General features: G+C 36.8%; 1 protein-coding gene across 1 annotated transcript in view; it reads right to left on the minus strand.

Moving 5' to 3' along the window:
- Positions 1 to 52: 52 nt before the first annotated feature.
- Positions 53 to 19,191, minus strand: part of AIDA (axin interactor, dorsalization associated) — a 41,513-nt gene continuing 22,374 nt past the window's right edge. The window contains exons 7-10 of the mRNA XM_003930327.4: positions 7,725 to 7,847; positions 5,274 to 5,396; positions 2,184 to 2,301; positions 53 to 2,048 (exon numbers count right to left, since the gene is read on the minus strand). Coding sequence (XP_003930376.2) covers positions 1,952 to 2,048; positions 2,184 to 2,301; positions 5,274 to 5,396; positions 7,725 to 7,847 — 461 coding nt within the window. The 3' untranslated portion in view covers positions 53 to 1,951. The remainder of the gene's footprint in view (positions 2,049 to 2,183; positions 2,302 to 5,273; positions 5,397 to 7,724; positions 7,848 to 19,191) is intronic.

The following is a 19,191-nucleotide window of genomic DNA, read 5'->3' on the forward strand; positions in this document are numbered from 1 at the left end:
CCTCATTTTTGTTACATTCAGGGCTGAATTAAAGTTAAGCTAATCAATCACACAGTGTTAAATTTCAGCTTCTTTAATGTTGATGAAAGTTATTTGTAGTTCATATAAACCATACTTATGTGAAGGATAGCAGATGCTTCATATAAATTATCACATTGATATACATATCTTATGGTTTATGAGAAAAGAGAAGAAATAATACATCGTTTTTGCTACATTTTAATGGGTTTCTTTTAAGGGACTGTTTTTTAGGTCTTGTCAGCAACATCAAACAAAAGGTACTGAGTACTCCACAGGGTACAGAGTGCTGCCAAGCACCTTAGAAAAATCACATGACATGGAGAAAATGCGCTTCTTGCTCCCTGAAGAGCTTACAGTCTAGGGATTTGACAACTCACAGTCTTGAGAACTGAGTGAACAAAGTAAGGCAAATTCTTCATCCCCTAGAGCTATTGTGGACTGAATCATTTTGGGATTTGGAATTAATCCAACCAAGATGAGAAACAAGACGAAATTTGGCTGAGAATTCTTTCAGGCTCACGTAGTTTTTATTAACATCCATCTAGTAAACGGAATGGACCTAACAGACAACTGAAAGTAAAGACTAGATCTCTTGAAGTGCAAGGGCTAAAACAACTTAATTGTGGTTATTTATTTTAAAAAGCAAACATACTGAATGGTATGACTAGGGTGATTACACTAGTTTAAAAATAGGCCAGGTACTGACACTGCATTCCCCTCATGCATTGCTCATTTAAAATAGTGAATATTAAAATATGTGGGCTTCACATCTAACCCACAGAAAGCCCCCCACAAATCTTAATGTTCTGTGTATCAAATATCCACCTCATGTGTACTATGAAAGTTTTCTTTATGCCCCATTAAGTCAAAAGTAAATAGTCAAATTATAGTAAGCTAATGACCTGCATATTTTCATATGGATGAATGTCAGTATATCTGAATAGGAAATAAATGGCGATCCTATCTACCTATATAAAAAAAATAGAGTATCTTTCCAGATTTTGCATACTCCTCACTATAAGAAGAGGTATGCAGGTTTTAAGGTTTCACAATCAGTTGTCAGAAAAACAGCAGTTACGCCTGCAGTATCTTGTTAGCATCTGACTCAATTATTTTTAGATTACATTATTTAGAAGATATTGTAAACCCATCTAAAAATTTGTAATTCTTTTGAGAGGGTTCCAATGTTAACCCTAGAATCATCATCAGAGAGAGTAATAATGTGATGTAGAAGAACGGCTGGCTAATCAACATGACTAAAAATATGCTCACTTTCGGAAAAACAATCTGGTCATCTGGAAACAATCAGAGCTACAACCTAGGGAACACTCCCTTATGGGATACTGATCTGGCCAAGGCACACTTTCTAAGCAGGAAAAACTATCAGATCAGGGTGAATTTAGGCCACTTCGGAGGAGCAGCCTATAAATATCCAGACAGACCTTCCTAGGCAGCAGAACTGGTCCAATTCCTCTCAAAGCAGTATGACACTACCTTACCCACATCAACCCAAAGCTTGAAGTTAAATCAAAAGAGCATACTGGAGCAAAAGTGAACAGATGTGTAAACTCTAGCACATTCTTATTGCTGTATTAAGTCTGAAGATGAGCACATCCCACAACAGTATTGTTCCAGGAAGCAGGGTAGGAATAGTGGTAAATTAGAAAACAGACTATTAATTGCACAATTAATAGAAAAGTAAAAACATGTTTCAAAATCTACAATAGACCTGTATCCGAAGGAGTCTTATACATCAGTGATGTGCTGGACTTTGATTCTGTGGTACAGGTTTGCAAAGGACTCCCTCTGGCCTACTGGTCTGGGTACGGCTTGCTTCCTGCCTGTTGAAGGGTGAACATGCTACACAGAGCTATGATGGTTTCTACTGAGTGGTAAAATTCACAGAAGTTCCAGGTTCTTCATGTCAGGATCATTCCTTATGCAAAGTTTGATGTAGATGAAGATAAAGTGGTTTCTTGGTCAATAATTGCAATTTCTTTCTTTTAAAGTCAGTGGGTTTCTTGTATCTGTAATTACAACAGAAAGACCATTGTTTAAAATACTAAATTATTCCAGGGTTAAATACTGGATATGGGGGATTAAGAGGAAAGATAAACTAGTCACTATCAAATTAGTACTAATTCTATATGCACATCACTTACAGTTCTATTACAATTGGCCCAGGTTTAATTTCATCCATCTCCATGAAAGCAAAACACTTGGTGCTGGTAAACCGTTTTTTGGGCTTGTAGTGTTTGAATTCAAAGAAGATAGCTGCACCTAAGGAATTAAAACAAGCCACATAAACCACTGGTGTGTCAATTCATTTTCTTTGATCACCAGAAGCATATGAACAGCTACGGCTGGCATAATTTAATAAAGCAACTTGTGCCAGTCTCAATGATTTGACAATAACTTAACATGGTTGTCGCCCCAAACTCTTCTGTATCTGAATAGAATGACATGTCTCCTTATCATCCAATTCTACAAACTATAGCAAAACTTCTTTAGCTAGACTGCCTCAAGCATGTATAACAGTTATGTACACAGGTAGAATCGCAAGCTGCTATAAAACATGAAATACCATAGAAGAACAAAGATACTTCAATACCCATAGAAACTCCTTAGGTAGAAAATGCATTTAAAAGAGTTCCTAAAAAAAAAATTAAGCTTGAATCATTTCCCTTACCCCAAAGCAAAAACTCAAAACTCCAATCATGGGGGTATTTTGGATTTCAAACAACATAAATCACATGCTGGTTCAGCTATAAAATGTTATCTCTTTCCTTAATAACTTTTTCAGTATTCAAAGCACTGTTCTGATGTTTTTCCTGGAATTGCATGTTTGTGTTAAGACAGTGCTGTGGAAGACAAAGGTTCAAAGAGCAAGTCTATTTATTCTACCCCTCTCCTCTGATGAGCAAGTGATAATGAGAATTCAGACAGTTCTGGCCTGGCGCGGTGGCTCATGCCTGTAATCCCAGCACTTTGGGACGCCAAGGTGGGCAGATCACTTGAGCCCAGGAGTTTGCCTGGGCAACATGGTAAGACCCCAACCTCTACAAAAAGTTTTTTAAAATAGCCGGGCTTGGTGGTGTATTCCTGTAGTCCCAGCTACTCGGAAGGATCACTTGAGCCAGGAGAGATTAAGGCTGCAGTAAGCCATGATCGTGCCACTGTGCCCCAGCCTGTGTGACAGAGTGAGACACTGTCTCAAAAAAAAAAAAAAAAGAAATTTAGACAGTTCTATGTCCCCAAAGTCCAACAGATAAACTCTTCCCCCAATCCTGCAGAAAAAAGCTAAAAAGAGAGAAATAAATTGCCTCATCAATGTGGCCAAGAAAAATGAATTTCTAAAGAAGGCATGGAAAGTGAAGGAAGGAAATCGGTCTCACTCTTTACTGACTACTTCTAAATAGTGCCTTACCCAGAGGAGTGCAGGAGCTTGGCTTTCAAAGACAACATACATTCAATGCTTTCACTGATGACAACTCACAAGTCACTAGAAGTTTAGCAATGTTCAGAAATGTATGTACAACACTGGCACTTGGGTCCAAATGGAGCATGTCACATGACAAGGAGGGAAAGCAAAACCAACTGCTCAGGAGACCCTGGGATGTGGGTGAGGGAGAGATGGGCATATTCAGCCATCCACTCCCAACACATTCGAAAGGATTACAAGTTAGGTTACTGCTAACACCTCTTCCCTAGGTGTGTGACCTTGTCATTTCTACAAATGGTGGCTTCTCTTCTCCCTCCCACAAGAATCGCAGGCATTCTGTCATTAGAAAACCTCAGAGATTTTTTAAGATAGCAGAGTCTTTTCCGCTAGGAAACCCATCTCCGCCTCATGGCTGTGTCTTGAGGTTTGAATAAATGTGAAGATAAAGTCACGTTTGAAAACAATGCTAAAGTTCAAATATGTTACCATCATTCTGAGGAAGTTAAATTATTAATCTGCATCACCTGTAAATAACATATTTCCTGTGTCCTTCATCATGCTATTTATAAGAAGAAACAAAATATAAAATAAGAATATCCTGGGAAGATTAAGTTAAAATGTTTGTAAACATGAAAGTATGTTCATTAACACTAATATCAGTTAAAACTACAGTAAGTTTGAAGCTAGAGAAAATTGAATAGAGTCAAATTCTGAATCTAGTTCTACTTTTATTATCTGGCGAGCCAAGCCATTAAGAAAGAATGCAGTGTAATAAAACAGAAAAGTTAGCCCACGAAACACTTCACCTTCTCTCCTCCACATCACAAACATTTCTAAGGCAATGGAGTTAAAGAAATGAAACAAATCAATAGTTTTGTTCAGAAGACATACTCATAACTGAAATTTCTTCAACAATATTTAATAAGCACTCCTACATACACAGTCTGCCAACACAGCCACTCTGGAACTTCGGTGTATGTCAGAATCGCCTAGAGGGCTTCCTAAAACAGAGCCCTAGGCCGGTCCCCATGGTTTTGGATTCAGGCAGTCTGGGGTTGGCATCTAACAAGGTTCCAGGTGCTGCTGCTGCTATCCCAGGGGTCATTATTCTGAGGACCACTGTTGTAACAGAAGCACTGAAAGGTCTTTTAGCTGAGGAACAGAGGAGGCAGCAGAACCAGACTTGAGAAGTGAAATATCAAATATTTCAGAAGCTGAGGCAGTCATTTCAAAAGGCACTTGTATATCCTACAGAGCTTGAAAATTTCAGAAACTGCAACTGAACCCTCAGGTGACAAAAGGGATTCTGAAGCCACCTCTTTGGGGAACACTGAAATTCTCACTGGGCGAAAAGCATGGGGAATTATTTAATCCTAAGAACTGCACTTGGAAATGTAATCTCACTATTTCAGAAATTTGTGACCTTTCCTATTTCCTAACAATTAACTGCAAGTCAAGTTATCGTTCTACCAAATACTAGAAATATTCAACACTTAATCATCAGGGAGCCTTAGGTAGCTCCTGCTTCTCCCAGACCTTTAGTGTGTGAAAAACTTTGTTTTCTTGGTAAAGACAATAAAATTCTATTATTAAAGACTGTTTTACTACATAACAGTATTATAGACAAGTAGATAACACAATTCCTAATTCTCACATTTAAAAAATATGTATATTTTATTGAAATCAATAAACACTATGTGACATTTGCTTTTGCCAGATACTAACTATGCTAGGTCCACCATATGTACAAACACAAATAAGATGAGAATTCTGTCCATAAAGAAGCCAATTATTATTTAAGATTACAAACCTTTGGTTAATTTTTCAACATGCTTCTGGAGCTCAATGTCCACATTAAAATGAACATATGTATCTTCTTTTCTTGAAGCCACAGGAGTATCTTGCACAGGAGTTAAGTCTATGCCATTCAGATCTAAAGAGAAAATAAGTTTCTCTTTAGGAACATTCAAATATACAGACTTAAAAACTGTAAACTAGGTAGGGTGCGGTGGCCCATGCCTGTAATCACAGCACTCTGGGAGGCCAAGGCGGGTGGATCACTTGAGGTCAGGAGTTCAAGACCAGCCTGACCAACGTAGTGAAACCCTATCTCTACTAAAAATACAAAAAAATTAACCAGGCATAGTGGCATGCACGCCTGTAATCCCAGCTACTTGGGAGGCTGAGGCAGAAGAATCACTTGAATCTGGGAGGCAGAGGTTGCAGTGAGCCAAGATCTTGCCATTGCACTTCAGCCTGGGCAATAAGAGCAAAACTCCATCTCAAAAAAAAAAAAAAAAAACAAAAAAACACCCTGCGAACTACAAAGGGTACATTTCCTAAGGATGCCTGAAGAAAGCAGAGAGGAAATTCTTGGGCTAACAGAAATTCCCATTTAGCATGAGTAGGTACCTGAAGAGTTGCTGGTGACCACAGAGGCACTGGAGGGGCTGAGTGAGGGATGGGTGACTTTGCAGTGGGAAGGAGGAAGCCTGTCTCAATCAGGTACAAAAGAAAGCTCGTAGAACATAAAATTTGATCTTTATAGGGAAGAACTTTATAGAGATGGTAACTTTTTGTTTTCCTTAGGAAATAGGCCACTCTATTTTTGGCTGCAATAAATACTTAAAATGTAAATAATATGCCTCAATGGGACCTAATTTCCAAACTTGATCAAGTGCATGGTTTGGAAAGGCCTTTATATCTAACATTATCAAAATCCCCCTGCTGTATTCAAGTCAAAGGACCAAAAAATGGACATGAGAATTGCCAATGAAATCCTTCCATTAATGAATACACTTTTACATATTATCTAAATTCTCATTATATTTGTTATAACATAACCTATTTTATACCAACTAGACAAAACACTAAGTTATTGTGTATAGTTTTAATTTCTTGGATCCAGGAATCTACCAGTTTAATCAAATTCAACATGGACTCATTTAATGACTACTCAAGTGTTTACGTGTTATTCAACAGATCTGTCTTAGAGACCTTAAAACAATATAGTACATTTATTTGATTGTTTTAGTTCTTAAAAGATATTTACAAAAACATATTTTAGTTCAACATGTATGCAAAGGTAACTTAACAGCTACTACACTATCATTAAATATCTTTGTTTTACAGTGTACATTCCTAAATGAGATAAGCAGTTCTGTAAATGACCTATCAAACTATAATGTAGAATATTTCAGGTAGGCTGTATATTTGAAAACTGATAACATCAGAAGTAAAAGTTTCACAGCATTAGTGAATAATAATCCCTCTCTGTGGCTCAGTTCCTTTTTATTTTAACTGGTACTAATAAGTTTTGAATCTGAATTTATTTCTATGACTGACAAAAGTTCTCATTTGGTTTCAGCCCCTATCTGTTTCTTTACTGGCTTCAAATTACAGATTAAAGTAAACCACTTGGATTAGCTGTGCAGATGTTTCTGGATAGAAGTATGACAACTTCATTCTCAATTATCCAGTAATTATTTTTAAAAGACTGTTAAGTACCTTATAAATAAAGTATGAATGGCAATAACGAAAGAATTCAACCAATGTGGTTTCCCTCTGAAAGAGTGAAAAGGTTGTTTTTAAGAAATAATGAACTACCACACTAGATAGGAGGAAAAAAAAAAAAAAAAAAATCCTAAGAATAATCATGCTTCCTAACCATAGTGACATAGTGAATGATAAGAAGCACTTCAATTGTTGAACACTCCACAGGATTCACTCAGAGCATGAATGCTATGGATCTGTTCTAGCTCCCTGTCTTCACTGATGAGTTACTTAAGGCCTGATTCTTATCCACCTCTGTAGGACTCTTCGATGTAGAACTCTCTCTTGAACAGGAAGGAGAGGGCCTAATGCAGGAGGAAAGGGGTAACAGAACACTGGGCTTTGCAAACAAACCTACACACCTTTGGAAGGTGAGAAACATTCTGTTAACCTGTATCCTAAAGGATGAGTCTGCTGTTGAAGACAATGTGTATGTCTAGCCAAAACCCTAGACAGAATCTTAAGAATAAAAAGATACACACAAAGAAAAACTCAAAAGCAAAACTGAATGTAAGTTATAAATAAGAAAATAAGTAACTCTCTCAGAAGTATTCAGTGAAGAAGTGACGACCTCTTTTGCCTCATCACAGAATGAACTAAAATGAGTTGTCATACACATAAGACTCCCTGCCCCACCACCAAAAAAAATGGTCCCAAATGAGCATTATAAAATTCACCAGAGGAAAAAAAAGTAAACAGAGTTACTTACCTTTCACACTAACTGTAATATAGGGATCGATGCACTGCCCAGCATCTTTCAAACCAATTTTCTCAATTCTGATAGTGAGTAATGTCATTCCTGGTTCCGATGGCAACCTTGGTAATAAAGTACCTGGCAACAGAGAAAAAGCAATAAAAGCTCCATGTCATTTCAGAGTAAACATTTTAACAAACACAGAGAAGATACAGTGTTGCTCGTAACTGACTTAGTAACTAGCCAGGCATGATTTTGGTTCCCAAACTCCCAAACACTTGGCATTACTCTTTTCAAATATTTACTAACACACAAGAGAAATCTGCACTTCCATTTCTCACAGTCACCATTAAACCAGAAATTATTCAAGTTTGTCAGAAATTCAAGTCACTCTAGGAAGCCCAATTATAAATTACCACATAATTAATAACTCATATATGCATATACTTTGTATATACTCATTTATAGAATATACTTTGCATCTCAATATGAAGTGCTAGAAAAAAGAAAAAACTTTTAAAATATTTGTTATATTATCATAACGTTTTGAGAAATATAACACTAGAGTTGATCAACAAATCCTTTAGTTACTTTGTTTTTTGACACAGGGTCTCACTCTGTCACCAAGGCTGGGGTGCAGTGGCATAATCACAGCTCACTGCGGCCTCGACCTCCCAGGTTCAAGCAATCCTCCCACCTCAGCTTCCAGAGTAGCTGAGACTACAGGCATTTGCCACTAGTTACTACTGATGGAGAAAATCATTTACAACTCAATAATTGTGTATTTAATTGAATAATTATACAGTCTAATTTCCCATTCTTTTCCTTATTAACATTGAGGCAAAAAAAGAAAAACAAACAAAAAAAATAACCTGTTGGAATTGCAGTGAAGTTCAGATGAATTTTAGAAAGAATCACATCTTTAGAAATCGCTTCTTCCGATCCACGAACTTTTTAAAGATTTCTTAATTTTCTCAATAGATTTTATACTTTGCTTCACAAAAGTCTTATACTTATTTTGTTGGGTTTATTATAAGATATTTGGTATTTTCTGATACTATCATAGACATTACAATATTTCATTGAGCACTTATTGCTTAGAGATAGGATTAATTTTTTAATAATATCTCTGCTGGGGGAAGAGTGATTTTTACGTACAGATTTTATACTCAGGAACCCTACTCTCTTAATGCTAATGACTTATCTACAAGTTTTCTTGCATGTTCTAAATACATATTCATAACATCTGCAAATAAAGAGACAGGTTTCCCCCACCAATTTTTGGATTTTATTTCTTTTTCTTATACTAGTACACTGGCCAGAACTTCTAAAGCACTGTTGAGGAAAGGAGATAATAGTAGGCACCCTTGTTTTGTTCCTGATCTGAAAAGGTCAGTTTTCCATTTTATCACTAAATATGACTGAGGCCCTAAATGTCATTATAGTTACCTTTCATCAGATTAAAGATGTTCTATTCTTGGTCTGCTCAGAAATGTTTAAAATCATGAATGAAATTAGAATATAATTGAAAACATTTTCTGCATCTACTGAGAAGATGAGATTTTTCTCCTTAATCGACTAATGTTAATTACCCTGATATATGTATCTTGTTGATTTAACAATATATTCTGAAAAAAAATCACTCAATAGTTGGTGGAGATTTTCCTAATTACTTTCTGTAATATTCCATATATTGGCTACTTATTCAGCCAATCTTCGTATGGCACTTAGGTGGTTTCTAATTTATTACTATCACCAAAAACACCTCAATAGAGAACACTGTATATATGCAAGTATTTTTTAAAAATTGTTTCCAAATTATTGGAGGTGAACCTTCAGAGTAAATTCCTAGGAACAGGATTGCTAAACTAAGAAAAATTGTCTATTTTTGTTGCTGTTGAGCTATTGTTGAACTCTCCTTTAAAGGGACTATCGCCATTTTCTATTCCCACCAGTGATGAATGAGTCCATTTCCCCACTGCCTCAGCAATAGTAGTTTTAATTTGTGTGTCTTTCATCACAGGTGAAGTTGAGTATCTTTTAATATGTTTAAGGGCTATCTGTATATCTTGAGGTGTGTGTACGTGTGTGTGTGTACTATCTATGTTTTTTGCTCAATTTTCTAATGTGTTTGGAGTCTTTATAGTCATAACTTAAAATTTTCTTTACATATTAAAGATATTAGTTCTTTGTCATTTTGACTTTGATTGTGGTGGTTTCTGACAGACAAGAGAGAAGTTCTTTTTATCATATTTTCTCCCAAGTAAACATTAAAAATTCTTCTACCTTTAGATGAATCAGTTTCATAACCTGTAATTGTTTAGATATTTAGTTGAAATGATGAGGCTGACATTTCTTTCCTTCTTACCAACAAACAACTTTTTTTTTTTTTTTCCGAGACGGAGTTTCTCTCTTGTTACCCAGGCTGGAGTGCAATGGCGCGATCTCGGCTCACCGCAACCTCTGCCTCCTGGGTTCAGGAAATTCTCCTGCTTCAGCCTCCTGAGTAGCTGGGATTACAGGCACGTGCCACCATGCCCAGCTAATTTTTTGTATTTTTAGTAGAGACGGGGTTTCACCATGTTGACCAGGATGGTCTTGATCTCTTGACCTCGTGATCCACCCACCTCGGCCTCCCATAGTGCTGGGATTACAGGCTTGAGCCACCGCGCCCGGCCCAACTTTTTTTTTTTTTTTTTTTTTTTTGCCTGAGACTATAATAAGGTTTAATCTAACTACTAAATATATTTCTAATAATGTAATATGAAGGCAGTGATTCCAAGCCGAAAAAATATTCAGTTCTTCCCTAATTTAGGGTAGAACATAAAACATTTCACTCAATTATGAAGGTTCAGTTTGATCCTTACTAACGAACAGCTGAAGTTATATAATTAAGATGACAGATGATATAGAAAAGTGTATTTTTCAGTAGTTTCTCATGTGCTATATCTCTGCCTCGTCAACTCCTGCACTCCTTTTGAGTCTCAGTTCTAGCTAGATTACCTTTGCTAAACTCCCTCGGCCCTTTTTTTGTTCACTCATAATGTACTGTGTCCACCTCTAACCATCATGGTGTACTTTTTTTTGGCTTTGTCTTACATGGTGAGATCCTGAAAGATGGGTATGAGTAACTGTTCATTTTTGTATTGTTTGCACTAGTAATAAAGAGATCTTCATTGCAGAAATGTTTTGCTGAATGAATAAACAAACTTTACAGCTCTAGAGGTTATCATGCTCTAGAAAACATGTAGCCTGAAAACATCTATCAATGCACTGCCTTATATAATATGCATGAAGGAAGATAAAATACTAGGATAAAATACTATACCATTCCTGGGTTAGAGGAGAAAGTTAACTTATTTGTGTATCAAAGATAAAACCACACAGTAATTAGAAATCAAGGCAATGCATTAAAGGCAAGATTTCTAAAAGAAGAATGAATGCATTCACTGTACAGAGAAATATGAGAATAAGTAACTACATTTATAAAACTTGAAGACTGTAACTGGAGTAAGAAAAGAAATCATATGATCCACAAAAAGCTGTGTGTTTCTAGCTTTTTGTGGAAAATCATTTGCTGTTATATGTAAAGCAAGGATCAGAAATAATAAATGTTCTTCCATATGGAAAAGCTGCATAAATAATAAACAGCTAACTTTTATAGAACATGTTAGAATGTTCCAGGCACTGTTCTAATCCTTTCCATGTACTAACTCATTTAATCCTCCCAACAACCCCATAACATAGGTGCTAATGTTAGTCCCATTTTTTCAGAAGTGAAAACTAAGGCACAGAAAAGTTAAGTAATCTGCCTACAATCATATATCAGTTTGGCACCAGAGTCCATGCTTTTAAACACCACACCCCATTTGGTCATTTTTAAATTGTCCATAGAACCTAAACAGGAGCTGCAGGATAACCTCCCAATCTCAAGGTCCTTAACATAATCACATCTGCAAAGTCTCCGTTGCCAAGTAACGTAACAAACATATGCACAGATTCTGAAGATTAGGATGTGGACATCTTTGGGGAGGTGATGCATTATTTCTACCTCACACTTCTAAATATGAAAAGCTCTGTATGGCTACAACTGTCTAAATCAAGATTTCTCAACCTGGGTTCTGTGGAATCTCAGGATGTCCTTGAGCTGTCACTAGGAGCAAGAGAGTGATTTCTATCAATGTACTGCCTTAAAATATGCACTAAAGACAATAAAATACTAGGACAATACTATACCATTTGTAGCTCCTGCAATGGGCTTTGTACGCTGAGCAATGCATATTGACAGTGATGGAAAGAGACTGCAGCCCCCTACAGCAATTTTATTAAAGGTCTTTAAGCCACATATGGCAGTAAGCAGTAAGATTATGTTCACTTGATTTGGTCTATTTTTTTTTTTTTTTTGAGACAGAGTTTCGCTGTTGTTACCCAGGCTGGAGTGCAATGGCACGATCGCGGCTCACCACAACCTCCGCCTCCTGGGTTCAAGCAATTCTCCTGCCTCAGCCTCCTGAGTAGCTGGGACTACAGTTGTGCACCACCACACCCGGCTAATTTATGTATTTTTAGTAGAGACGGGGTTTCACCTTGTTGACCAAGATGGTCTCGATCTCTTGACCTCATGATCCACCCACCTCGGCCTCCCAAAGTGCTGGGATTATAAGCGTGAGCCACCGCGCCCAGCCTATTTTTTTATTTTATAGGCGACAGGGGAAGCCACTGGTAGCTGATGAGCTCTATACAGCAGTCTAATGTTAGCCTCTTCAGATTTACCTGCCCCAAACTTCCCTTATGCACCACCAGCTGAAGCAAACATGCTCTACTTGTATCAAAGAAAACTGGAGGAAATTTTTCAATTCAATGTGATTTCTAAAGTGGTACAAGCTAGGAGAGAAAGATTCTAATCCTAGGCATAGAGACAATTCTGTCTAGGTAAAAACAATGAATTTCAAGCTTCTGAATTATTTCACTGCACTAATGCACTGGGGAACACAAAAAAGTCAATTTAATGATGAGAACTACTTAGTAATAAGGTTGTACTTGGATGGATAATTTCCAAGTTGCATCATCAGTGAAAACAATTTATTAATGCAGTGATGGATCCAACAAAACTGAAAAAGTCACTTAACTGCAAGTCACAGCCACTGATAAGCAAAGAAACTGATTATTTTGAGATCCTAATGGCCATTTAAAATAGAGTAAAGCTTTTTCTTTTTTTTTTTTTTAAGTCATGTTCAGTTAAAAAAAGGCTCAAAAAGCAAACTACTTAGTAGCAAAACTTAATGCCGGGAGAAAGAAGTCACACAGTGGGCAAGGATCTCATAATGCCTGCATGTGAAATTACGTTTTTTTGGACAAGATACAGTATAAGAAATTTAAAAGTCTCCATGACCAAACAGCACAATAAGTGGACAGAGATGACTTTTCATATCCTAAGAGGTTTTGTGACAAATTGCCCAAAAAAACAAAACAAAACAAAAACCTTCTCACTGAGTCTACAAATTTTACCAATAAATGACATGCTATAGCATTTGTAGGTTATAAATAATAGTGAAATCAAGAAAACTTTTTCTGCTGTGAAGCCTCCAAACAAGCAAAGGCCAAGCTGGATTGAATGCCCTGTCCTCATGTGCACCTCTGAAAAAATGTCCTGCCATGTGCACTATGGGGTCCAACAACAGAAAACTCCGGCACTGTCACACTCATGGCTTTCTTTACTGAGGTGCTGCTGTCAAAATTCTCACCAATAAAATAAAAAGAGATTCTAGGCATCCCAGAAATGGCTACGTTTGTTCGACAAAGACCAGTTCACTCAAAAATGTTTTGAAAGTTGGCTGGACATGGTGGCTCTGTTAAGCCACCATTCTTGAGTGAACTGGAAAGGTGTTTGAGACCAGCCTGGCCAACATGGTGAAACTCTGTCTCTACTAAAAATACGAAAATGAGCCGGCATCGTGGTGCATGCCTGTAATTGAAGTTACTCGGGAGGCTGAGGTAGGAGAATTGCTTAAACCCGGGAGGCAGAGGTTGCAGTGAGCTGAAATTGTGCCACCGCACTCCAGCCTGGGCAACAGGGTGAGACTCCATCTCGAAAAAAAGAAAATAAAAAAGAGAATGTTTTGAAAACTGTAAAGGTGTCTAATCTAGCAACAGGGCAGGCTCTAGGAAGAGTGTGTTATAGCCACTGCCACCGTGGGGAGGAGAAGGTGACTGTGCAAGCAAGTCCTCTCTGTCCATGCTGGACATGTGAATCCCCAGATGACCACCAAGGTGCCCAGCAATCAGTATGACTCTCCCTCCTACAGCTGGTACAGAGAAAAGTTGAGGAGCATCTGTGAGCCCTCACTTAGAACTTCTCTGTTCCAAGAGAAAGCTGATAAAAATGGAGATCCTGGCAAGGAATAGGATCTTCTCACACTGACTAGTTCTCTGTGTGTGGCTAAAGATGCTCTGGACAATGGAGATTACGGAGAATCAGACTATGAATGGATCAGGAGTCTGGGGTTGCATGGAAGGAACTTGAAGTCGGTGAAATCCTTTAAGACCCTGTCTTCACATTGAGAAGAGGAAGGCTGTCATTTCCTTTTTTGTCTTATTATTTCTGAATAAGCTAAAAAATTGCTATCGTTTACATCACACAGCACAACAAAAGGAAAATTTTTCTTGTGGTCCAAAAGGGCAAATGGCATGATGGTCTTTGTTCTAAAATAGGAGGATATCATCACTCAGACCAGAACGTAAAAGAGGCAATGCCTTCTCAGAAAATTACTAAGGATCGTATCTTCTGAAAACATTGTGATTTAAATTTGACTATTAAGTTTGACTTTTTAATCTGCTTTTCAATCTTTATTTTTAATAATAATACAATATAAATTTATAATCATTTTCATGTAGTAATTTCATGAATGTTCATAACTTATTTAATGACTATCTTATTGATATATACTTAGATTATTTGCAGTTTTTGATTATAACCAAAATTATAACCAAGCATTCTTATACCTACAGCTTTATCTATTTGCTTTCTATTTCTTTTTTTTTTTTTTTCATTTCCTTTTTTCTTTTTTTTATTGTATTTTAGGTTCTGGGGTACATGTGCAATCATGCCGGATTGCTGCATAGGTACACATGTGGCAATGTGGTTTGCTGCCTCCATCCCCCGTCACCTACATCTGGCATTTCTCCCCATGTTATCCCTCCCTGACCTCCCTACCCACCGCTGTCCCTCCCTTGGCCCCACCAACAGACCCCTGTGTGTGATGCTTCCCTCCCTGTGTCCCTGTGTTTTCATTGTTCAACACTCGCCTATACATGAGAACATGCGGTGTTTGATTTTCTGTTCTTGTGTCAGTTTGCTGAGAATGATGGTTTCCAGGTTCATCCATGTCCCTACAAAGGACACAAACTCATTATTTTTTATGGCTGCATAGTATTCCATGGTGTATATGTGCCACATTTTCTTTATCCAGTCTATCGTCAATGGGCATTTGGGTTGGTTCCAGGTCTTTGCTATTGTAAACAGTGCTGCTATGAACATACCTGTGCATGTGTCTTTATAATAGAACGATTTATAATCCTTTGGGTATATACCCAGTAATGGGATTGCTGGGTCAAATGGAATTTCTATTTCTAGGTCCTTGAGGAATCACCACACTGTCTTCCACAATGGTTGAACTAATTTACATTTCCACCAACAGAGTAAAAGTGTTCCTATTTCTCCACATCCTCTCCAGCATCTGTTGTCTCCAGATTTTTTAATGAATGCCATTCTAATTGCTGTTCAGTGGTATTTCAATGTGGTTTTGATTTGCATTTCTCTAATAATCAGTGATGATAAACATTTTTTCATATGTTTGTTGGCCTCATATATGTCTTCTTTTGAAAAGTATTCATATCCTTCACCCACTTTTGGATAGGTTTGTTTGCTTGTTTGTAAATCTGTTTTAGTTCTTTGTAGACTCTGGATATTAGCCCTTTGTCAGATGGGTAGATTGCAAAAAATTTTTCCCGTTCTGTTGGTTGCTGGTTTACTCTAATGACTGTTTCTTTTGCTGTACAGAGGCTCTGGAGTTTAATTAGGTCCCATTTGTCTATTTTGGCTTTTGTTGCCAATGCTTTTGGTGTTTTAGTCATGAGGTTCTTGCCTATGCCTATGTCCTGAATGGTTTCGCCTAGGTTTTCTTCTAAGGTTTTTATGGTGTTAGGTCTTATGTTTAAGTGTTTAATCCATCTGGAGTTAATTTTAGCATAAGGTGTCAGGAAGGGGTCCAGTTTCTGCTTTCTGCACATGGCTAACCAAGTTTCCCAACACCATTTATTAAACAGGGAATCCTTTCCCCATTGCTTGTTTTTGTCAGGTTTGTCAAAGATCAGATGGTTGTAGATGTGCGGCATTGCCTCCATGGCCTCTGTTCTGTTCTATTGGTCTATATCTCTGTTTTGGTTGTTTGACTTTTTATATGATATTTTACAGATGCTTGTCACAGGCATTGGTACTTCAGTGAGAGTTCAGTCCTTATGTTGACTAGGTGCTTTGAAAATTAAATGTCATGAACAAGGAGTACATAACTTTTTATCCACACTTTTAGGACAGAGTTCAATCAGGTGTCTAAAATGCAAACTCAACAGATAATATATATATATGATAAAATATACACCTATGATAATATAGGCATTGCTAGTTTTCACTGTTTTTAATTTATCATACTTATAATTAAATTTGCATATCTGTTACATATCTGATTTTCTCTGTCATCCAAATATTTTTTGAGCACATATTTCTTTGTGCTGCCAAAATATAATAAAAAAGATATACTTGATAATGCTTTGCATTATTTTGGGATAATTTTTAACACAATTTAAGATAACAATACTTCTCAAACTGGCTACAATATTTGGTAGATGGTAGATAACAAATAAAATGTGTCTTGAAAATCTTTGCAGTTTGCACTGTACATAGATAACAGGTCATGGTGATACCATCTATTTGCTTGAAATGAATTACATTTAGAGGTAGAAATTGTTGTAAAATATTAAAATACATATACAATTTATTTTAGCTATCAATTGATTAGCAGTTGAGGATTAACGGGTTCCTCCAAGCTTTTAAAAGAAAGACTTTGAAATTATAAGTTTGGCCAGGCAAGGTGGCTCACGCCTGTAATCCCAGCACTTTGGGAGGCCAAGGTAAGAGGATCATGAAGTCAGGAGATCGAGACCATCCTGGCCAATATGGTGAAACCCTGTCTCTACTAAAACTACAAAAAAATTAGCTGGGCAAGGTGGTGCATGCCTATAGTCCCAGCTACTCGGGAGGCTGAGGCAGGAGAATTGCTTGAAACCAGGAGGTGAAGATTGAGGTGAGCTGAGATCACGCCGCTGCACTACAGCCTGGGTGACAGTGCGAGACTCCATCTCAAAAAAAAAAAAAATTTTTTTTGAAATTATTTTAAAACTTTGAAAAAATCTTACAGGCCATTACCATCAAAATAATATTATATGTAGGTCTGCTGACTAAATTAAAACTTAACCTGATTAATGTTGTTTGTAATCATAACCATATACTTTAGATGGTATTAACTGCTTGGCCCCTAAACATGTTCCAGATTTCCATAAAAAAGAATGCCTGATATTCATAGGAAAGCAATAAACATTTGCTGCAGTTTTTGACTTTATCACATGTGTGTGGGCATGAAAAGAAATTACTTCATTTCAGCTGAAAATAAAATCCATGTTTCCTTATCTTTCAAGTTCAACTCAGAAGTGAGTAGTTATGTGGCCAAAAACCAATACAGGTTTGACATGAGATAGGTAAATTTCATTCTTTGAGTTTCAAAAATAATATTTTATGCACACATAAGCCTATGTAGGAGATGAAGAACAAGCACCTGTGTACAATAATTCTGAAACTGCTAGGACTATTTGAGCTTGGATCATGTTAGTAAGAAAGTGTTTTTAAAAGTCTGTATAAAGTTGTGTCTTGGCTATTTTTAAATTTGTATTGCTTTGGTTTATCATTTTAGTAGCTTTACTATTCAAGACTATCAATACAGTTTCAGGTTATAAAATAATAGGTTATAAGTTTATACTTCCTATTTAAATAAAATCTACCAAGATTATCTTTAGAAAAATTACCTACTATTTTGGCTAAGCCAATTATATAAAATAAATGTGTTTACCTTACGAAATTTTAACATTTTGAAAAGGAAGGAGATTAATATCAAGAAAGGTAAGTAAGCTTGACTACTTGTTTTTTCTTTTCCTGAAAGGCTGGCTAAAATGTCATTTTAAATTTTAAATCAGAAAAAACTATTCTTGGTCATACCAAATTTACATACCATACCTCATACCTCATACCTCATTAGCTTAACAGTGGTAGTGGTTAGTATAGGAGTTGGTCAAAATTCATTAAAGATACATATTAAGAGTGAATTTCTTTTCTTTTTTTTTTTTGAGATGGAGTCTTGCTGTTGTCAACCTGGGCTGGAGTGCAACGGCCCGATCTCAGCTCACTGCAACCTCTTCCTCCAAGGTTCCAGCAATTCTCCTGCCTCAGCCTTCCGAGTAGCTGAGATTACAGGCACCCACCACCATGCCCGACTCATTTTTGTATTTTTAGTAGAGACAGGGTTTCACCATGTTGGCCAGGCTAGTCTCGAACTCCTGATCTCAGGTGATTCACCCACCTGGGTCTCCCAAAGTGGTGAGTATTACAGGCATGAGCCACTGTGCGCCCAGCCAAGTGAATTTCATATATATAAATATCCCAGTAAATCTGCCTTTAAATCTTGGGTTCCCTTTACGTAACAAGAAAATTTTTCCTGTTCTATCATTAAAAGCTAAAGGCCATCTTGCTATTTTAATGTCACTTTCAATGAATATAATTTCACAAGTTATTTTTCAATAACACAAGCCCTGAACAATATGATCCCAAACCAAATATAGCTAATTAAACTATACCTACTCTCTCTTTCTTTTAGGGGAAAAAAATTCAGGGACTAGAAGGGTTTAGTAAGGCATCTGTATCTCTAAAATGAAATATCACAAAGTTATATCAGAATACAAATTCAGTTTGGGCTTAATCTTACATAGCAAATGGATTTAATTTATGGTAGAAGTTCCTTTTCAACTTAGCAACCTGAACCCCATAAAGATCGTAATTTGCCCATTTCATGATTTACATCATCTGCTTCTTGTTTGCTACAGAAGTACAGTAAGCAGGCAAACAACCAAATCAGATAGGAATTTATAGAACTGGAAGCTACACCAATTACAGTACGTGGTTTGCAAAGGCAATAAAAATTATCGAGTCAGTGAAATGGCAAAATAATTTACCTCACCATCTTGGCAATCTTGAAATACCCTACAAAAGCAAAAAAAAAAAAAAAAAAAAAAAGCTCTCTCTTCATAAAGCAAAGTAGATTAGAAATAATACCCTTGTTCCAAAGAAACATTATTAACAATAAGAGCTACCATGGATAGT

This window comes from Saimiri boliviensis, chromosome 14 (genome assembly GCF_048565385.1).
Source record: "Saimiri boliviensis isolate mSaiBol1 chromosome 14, mSaiBol1.pri, whole genome shotgun sequence".
In the NCBI taxonomy this organism is placed as follows: domain Eukaryota; kingdom Metazoa; phylum Chordata; class Mammalia; order Primates; family Cebidae; genus Saimiri; species Saimiri boliviensis.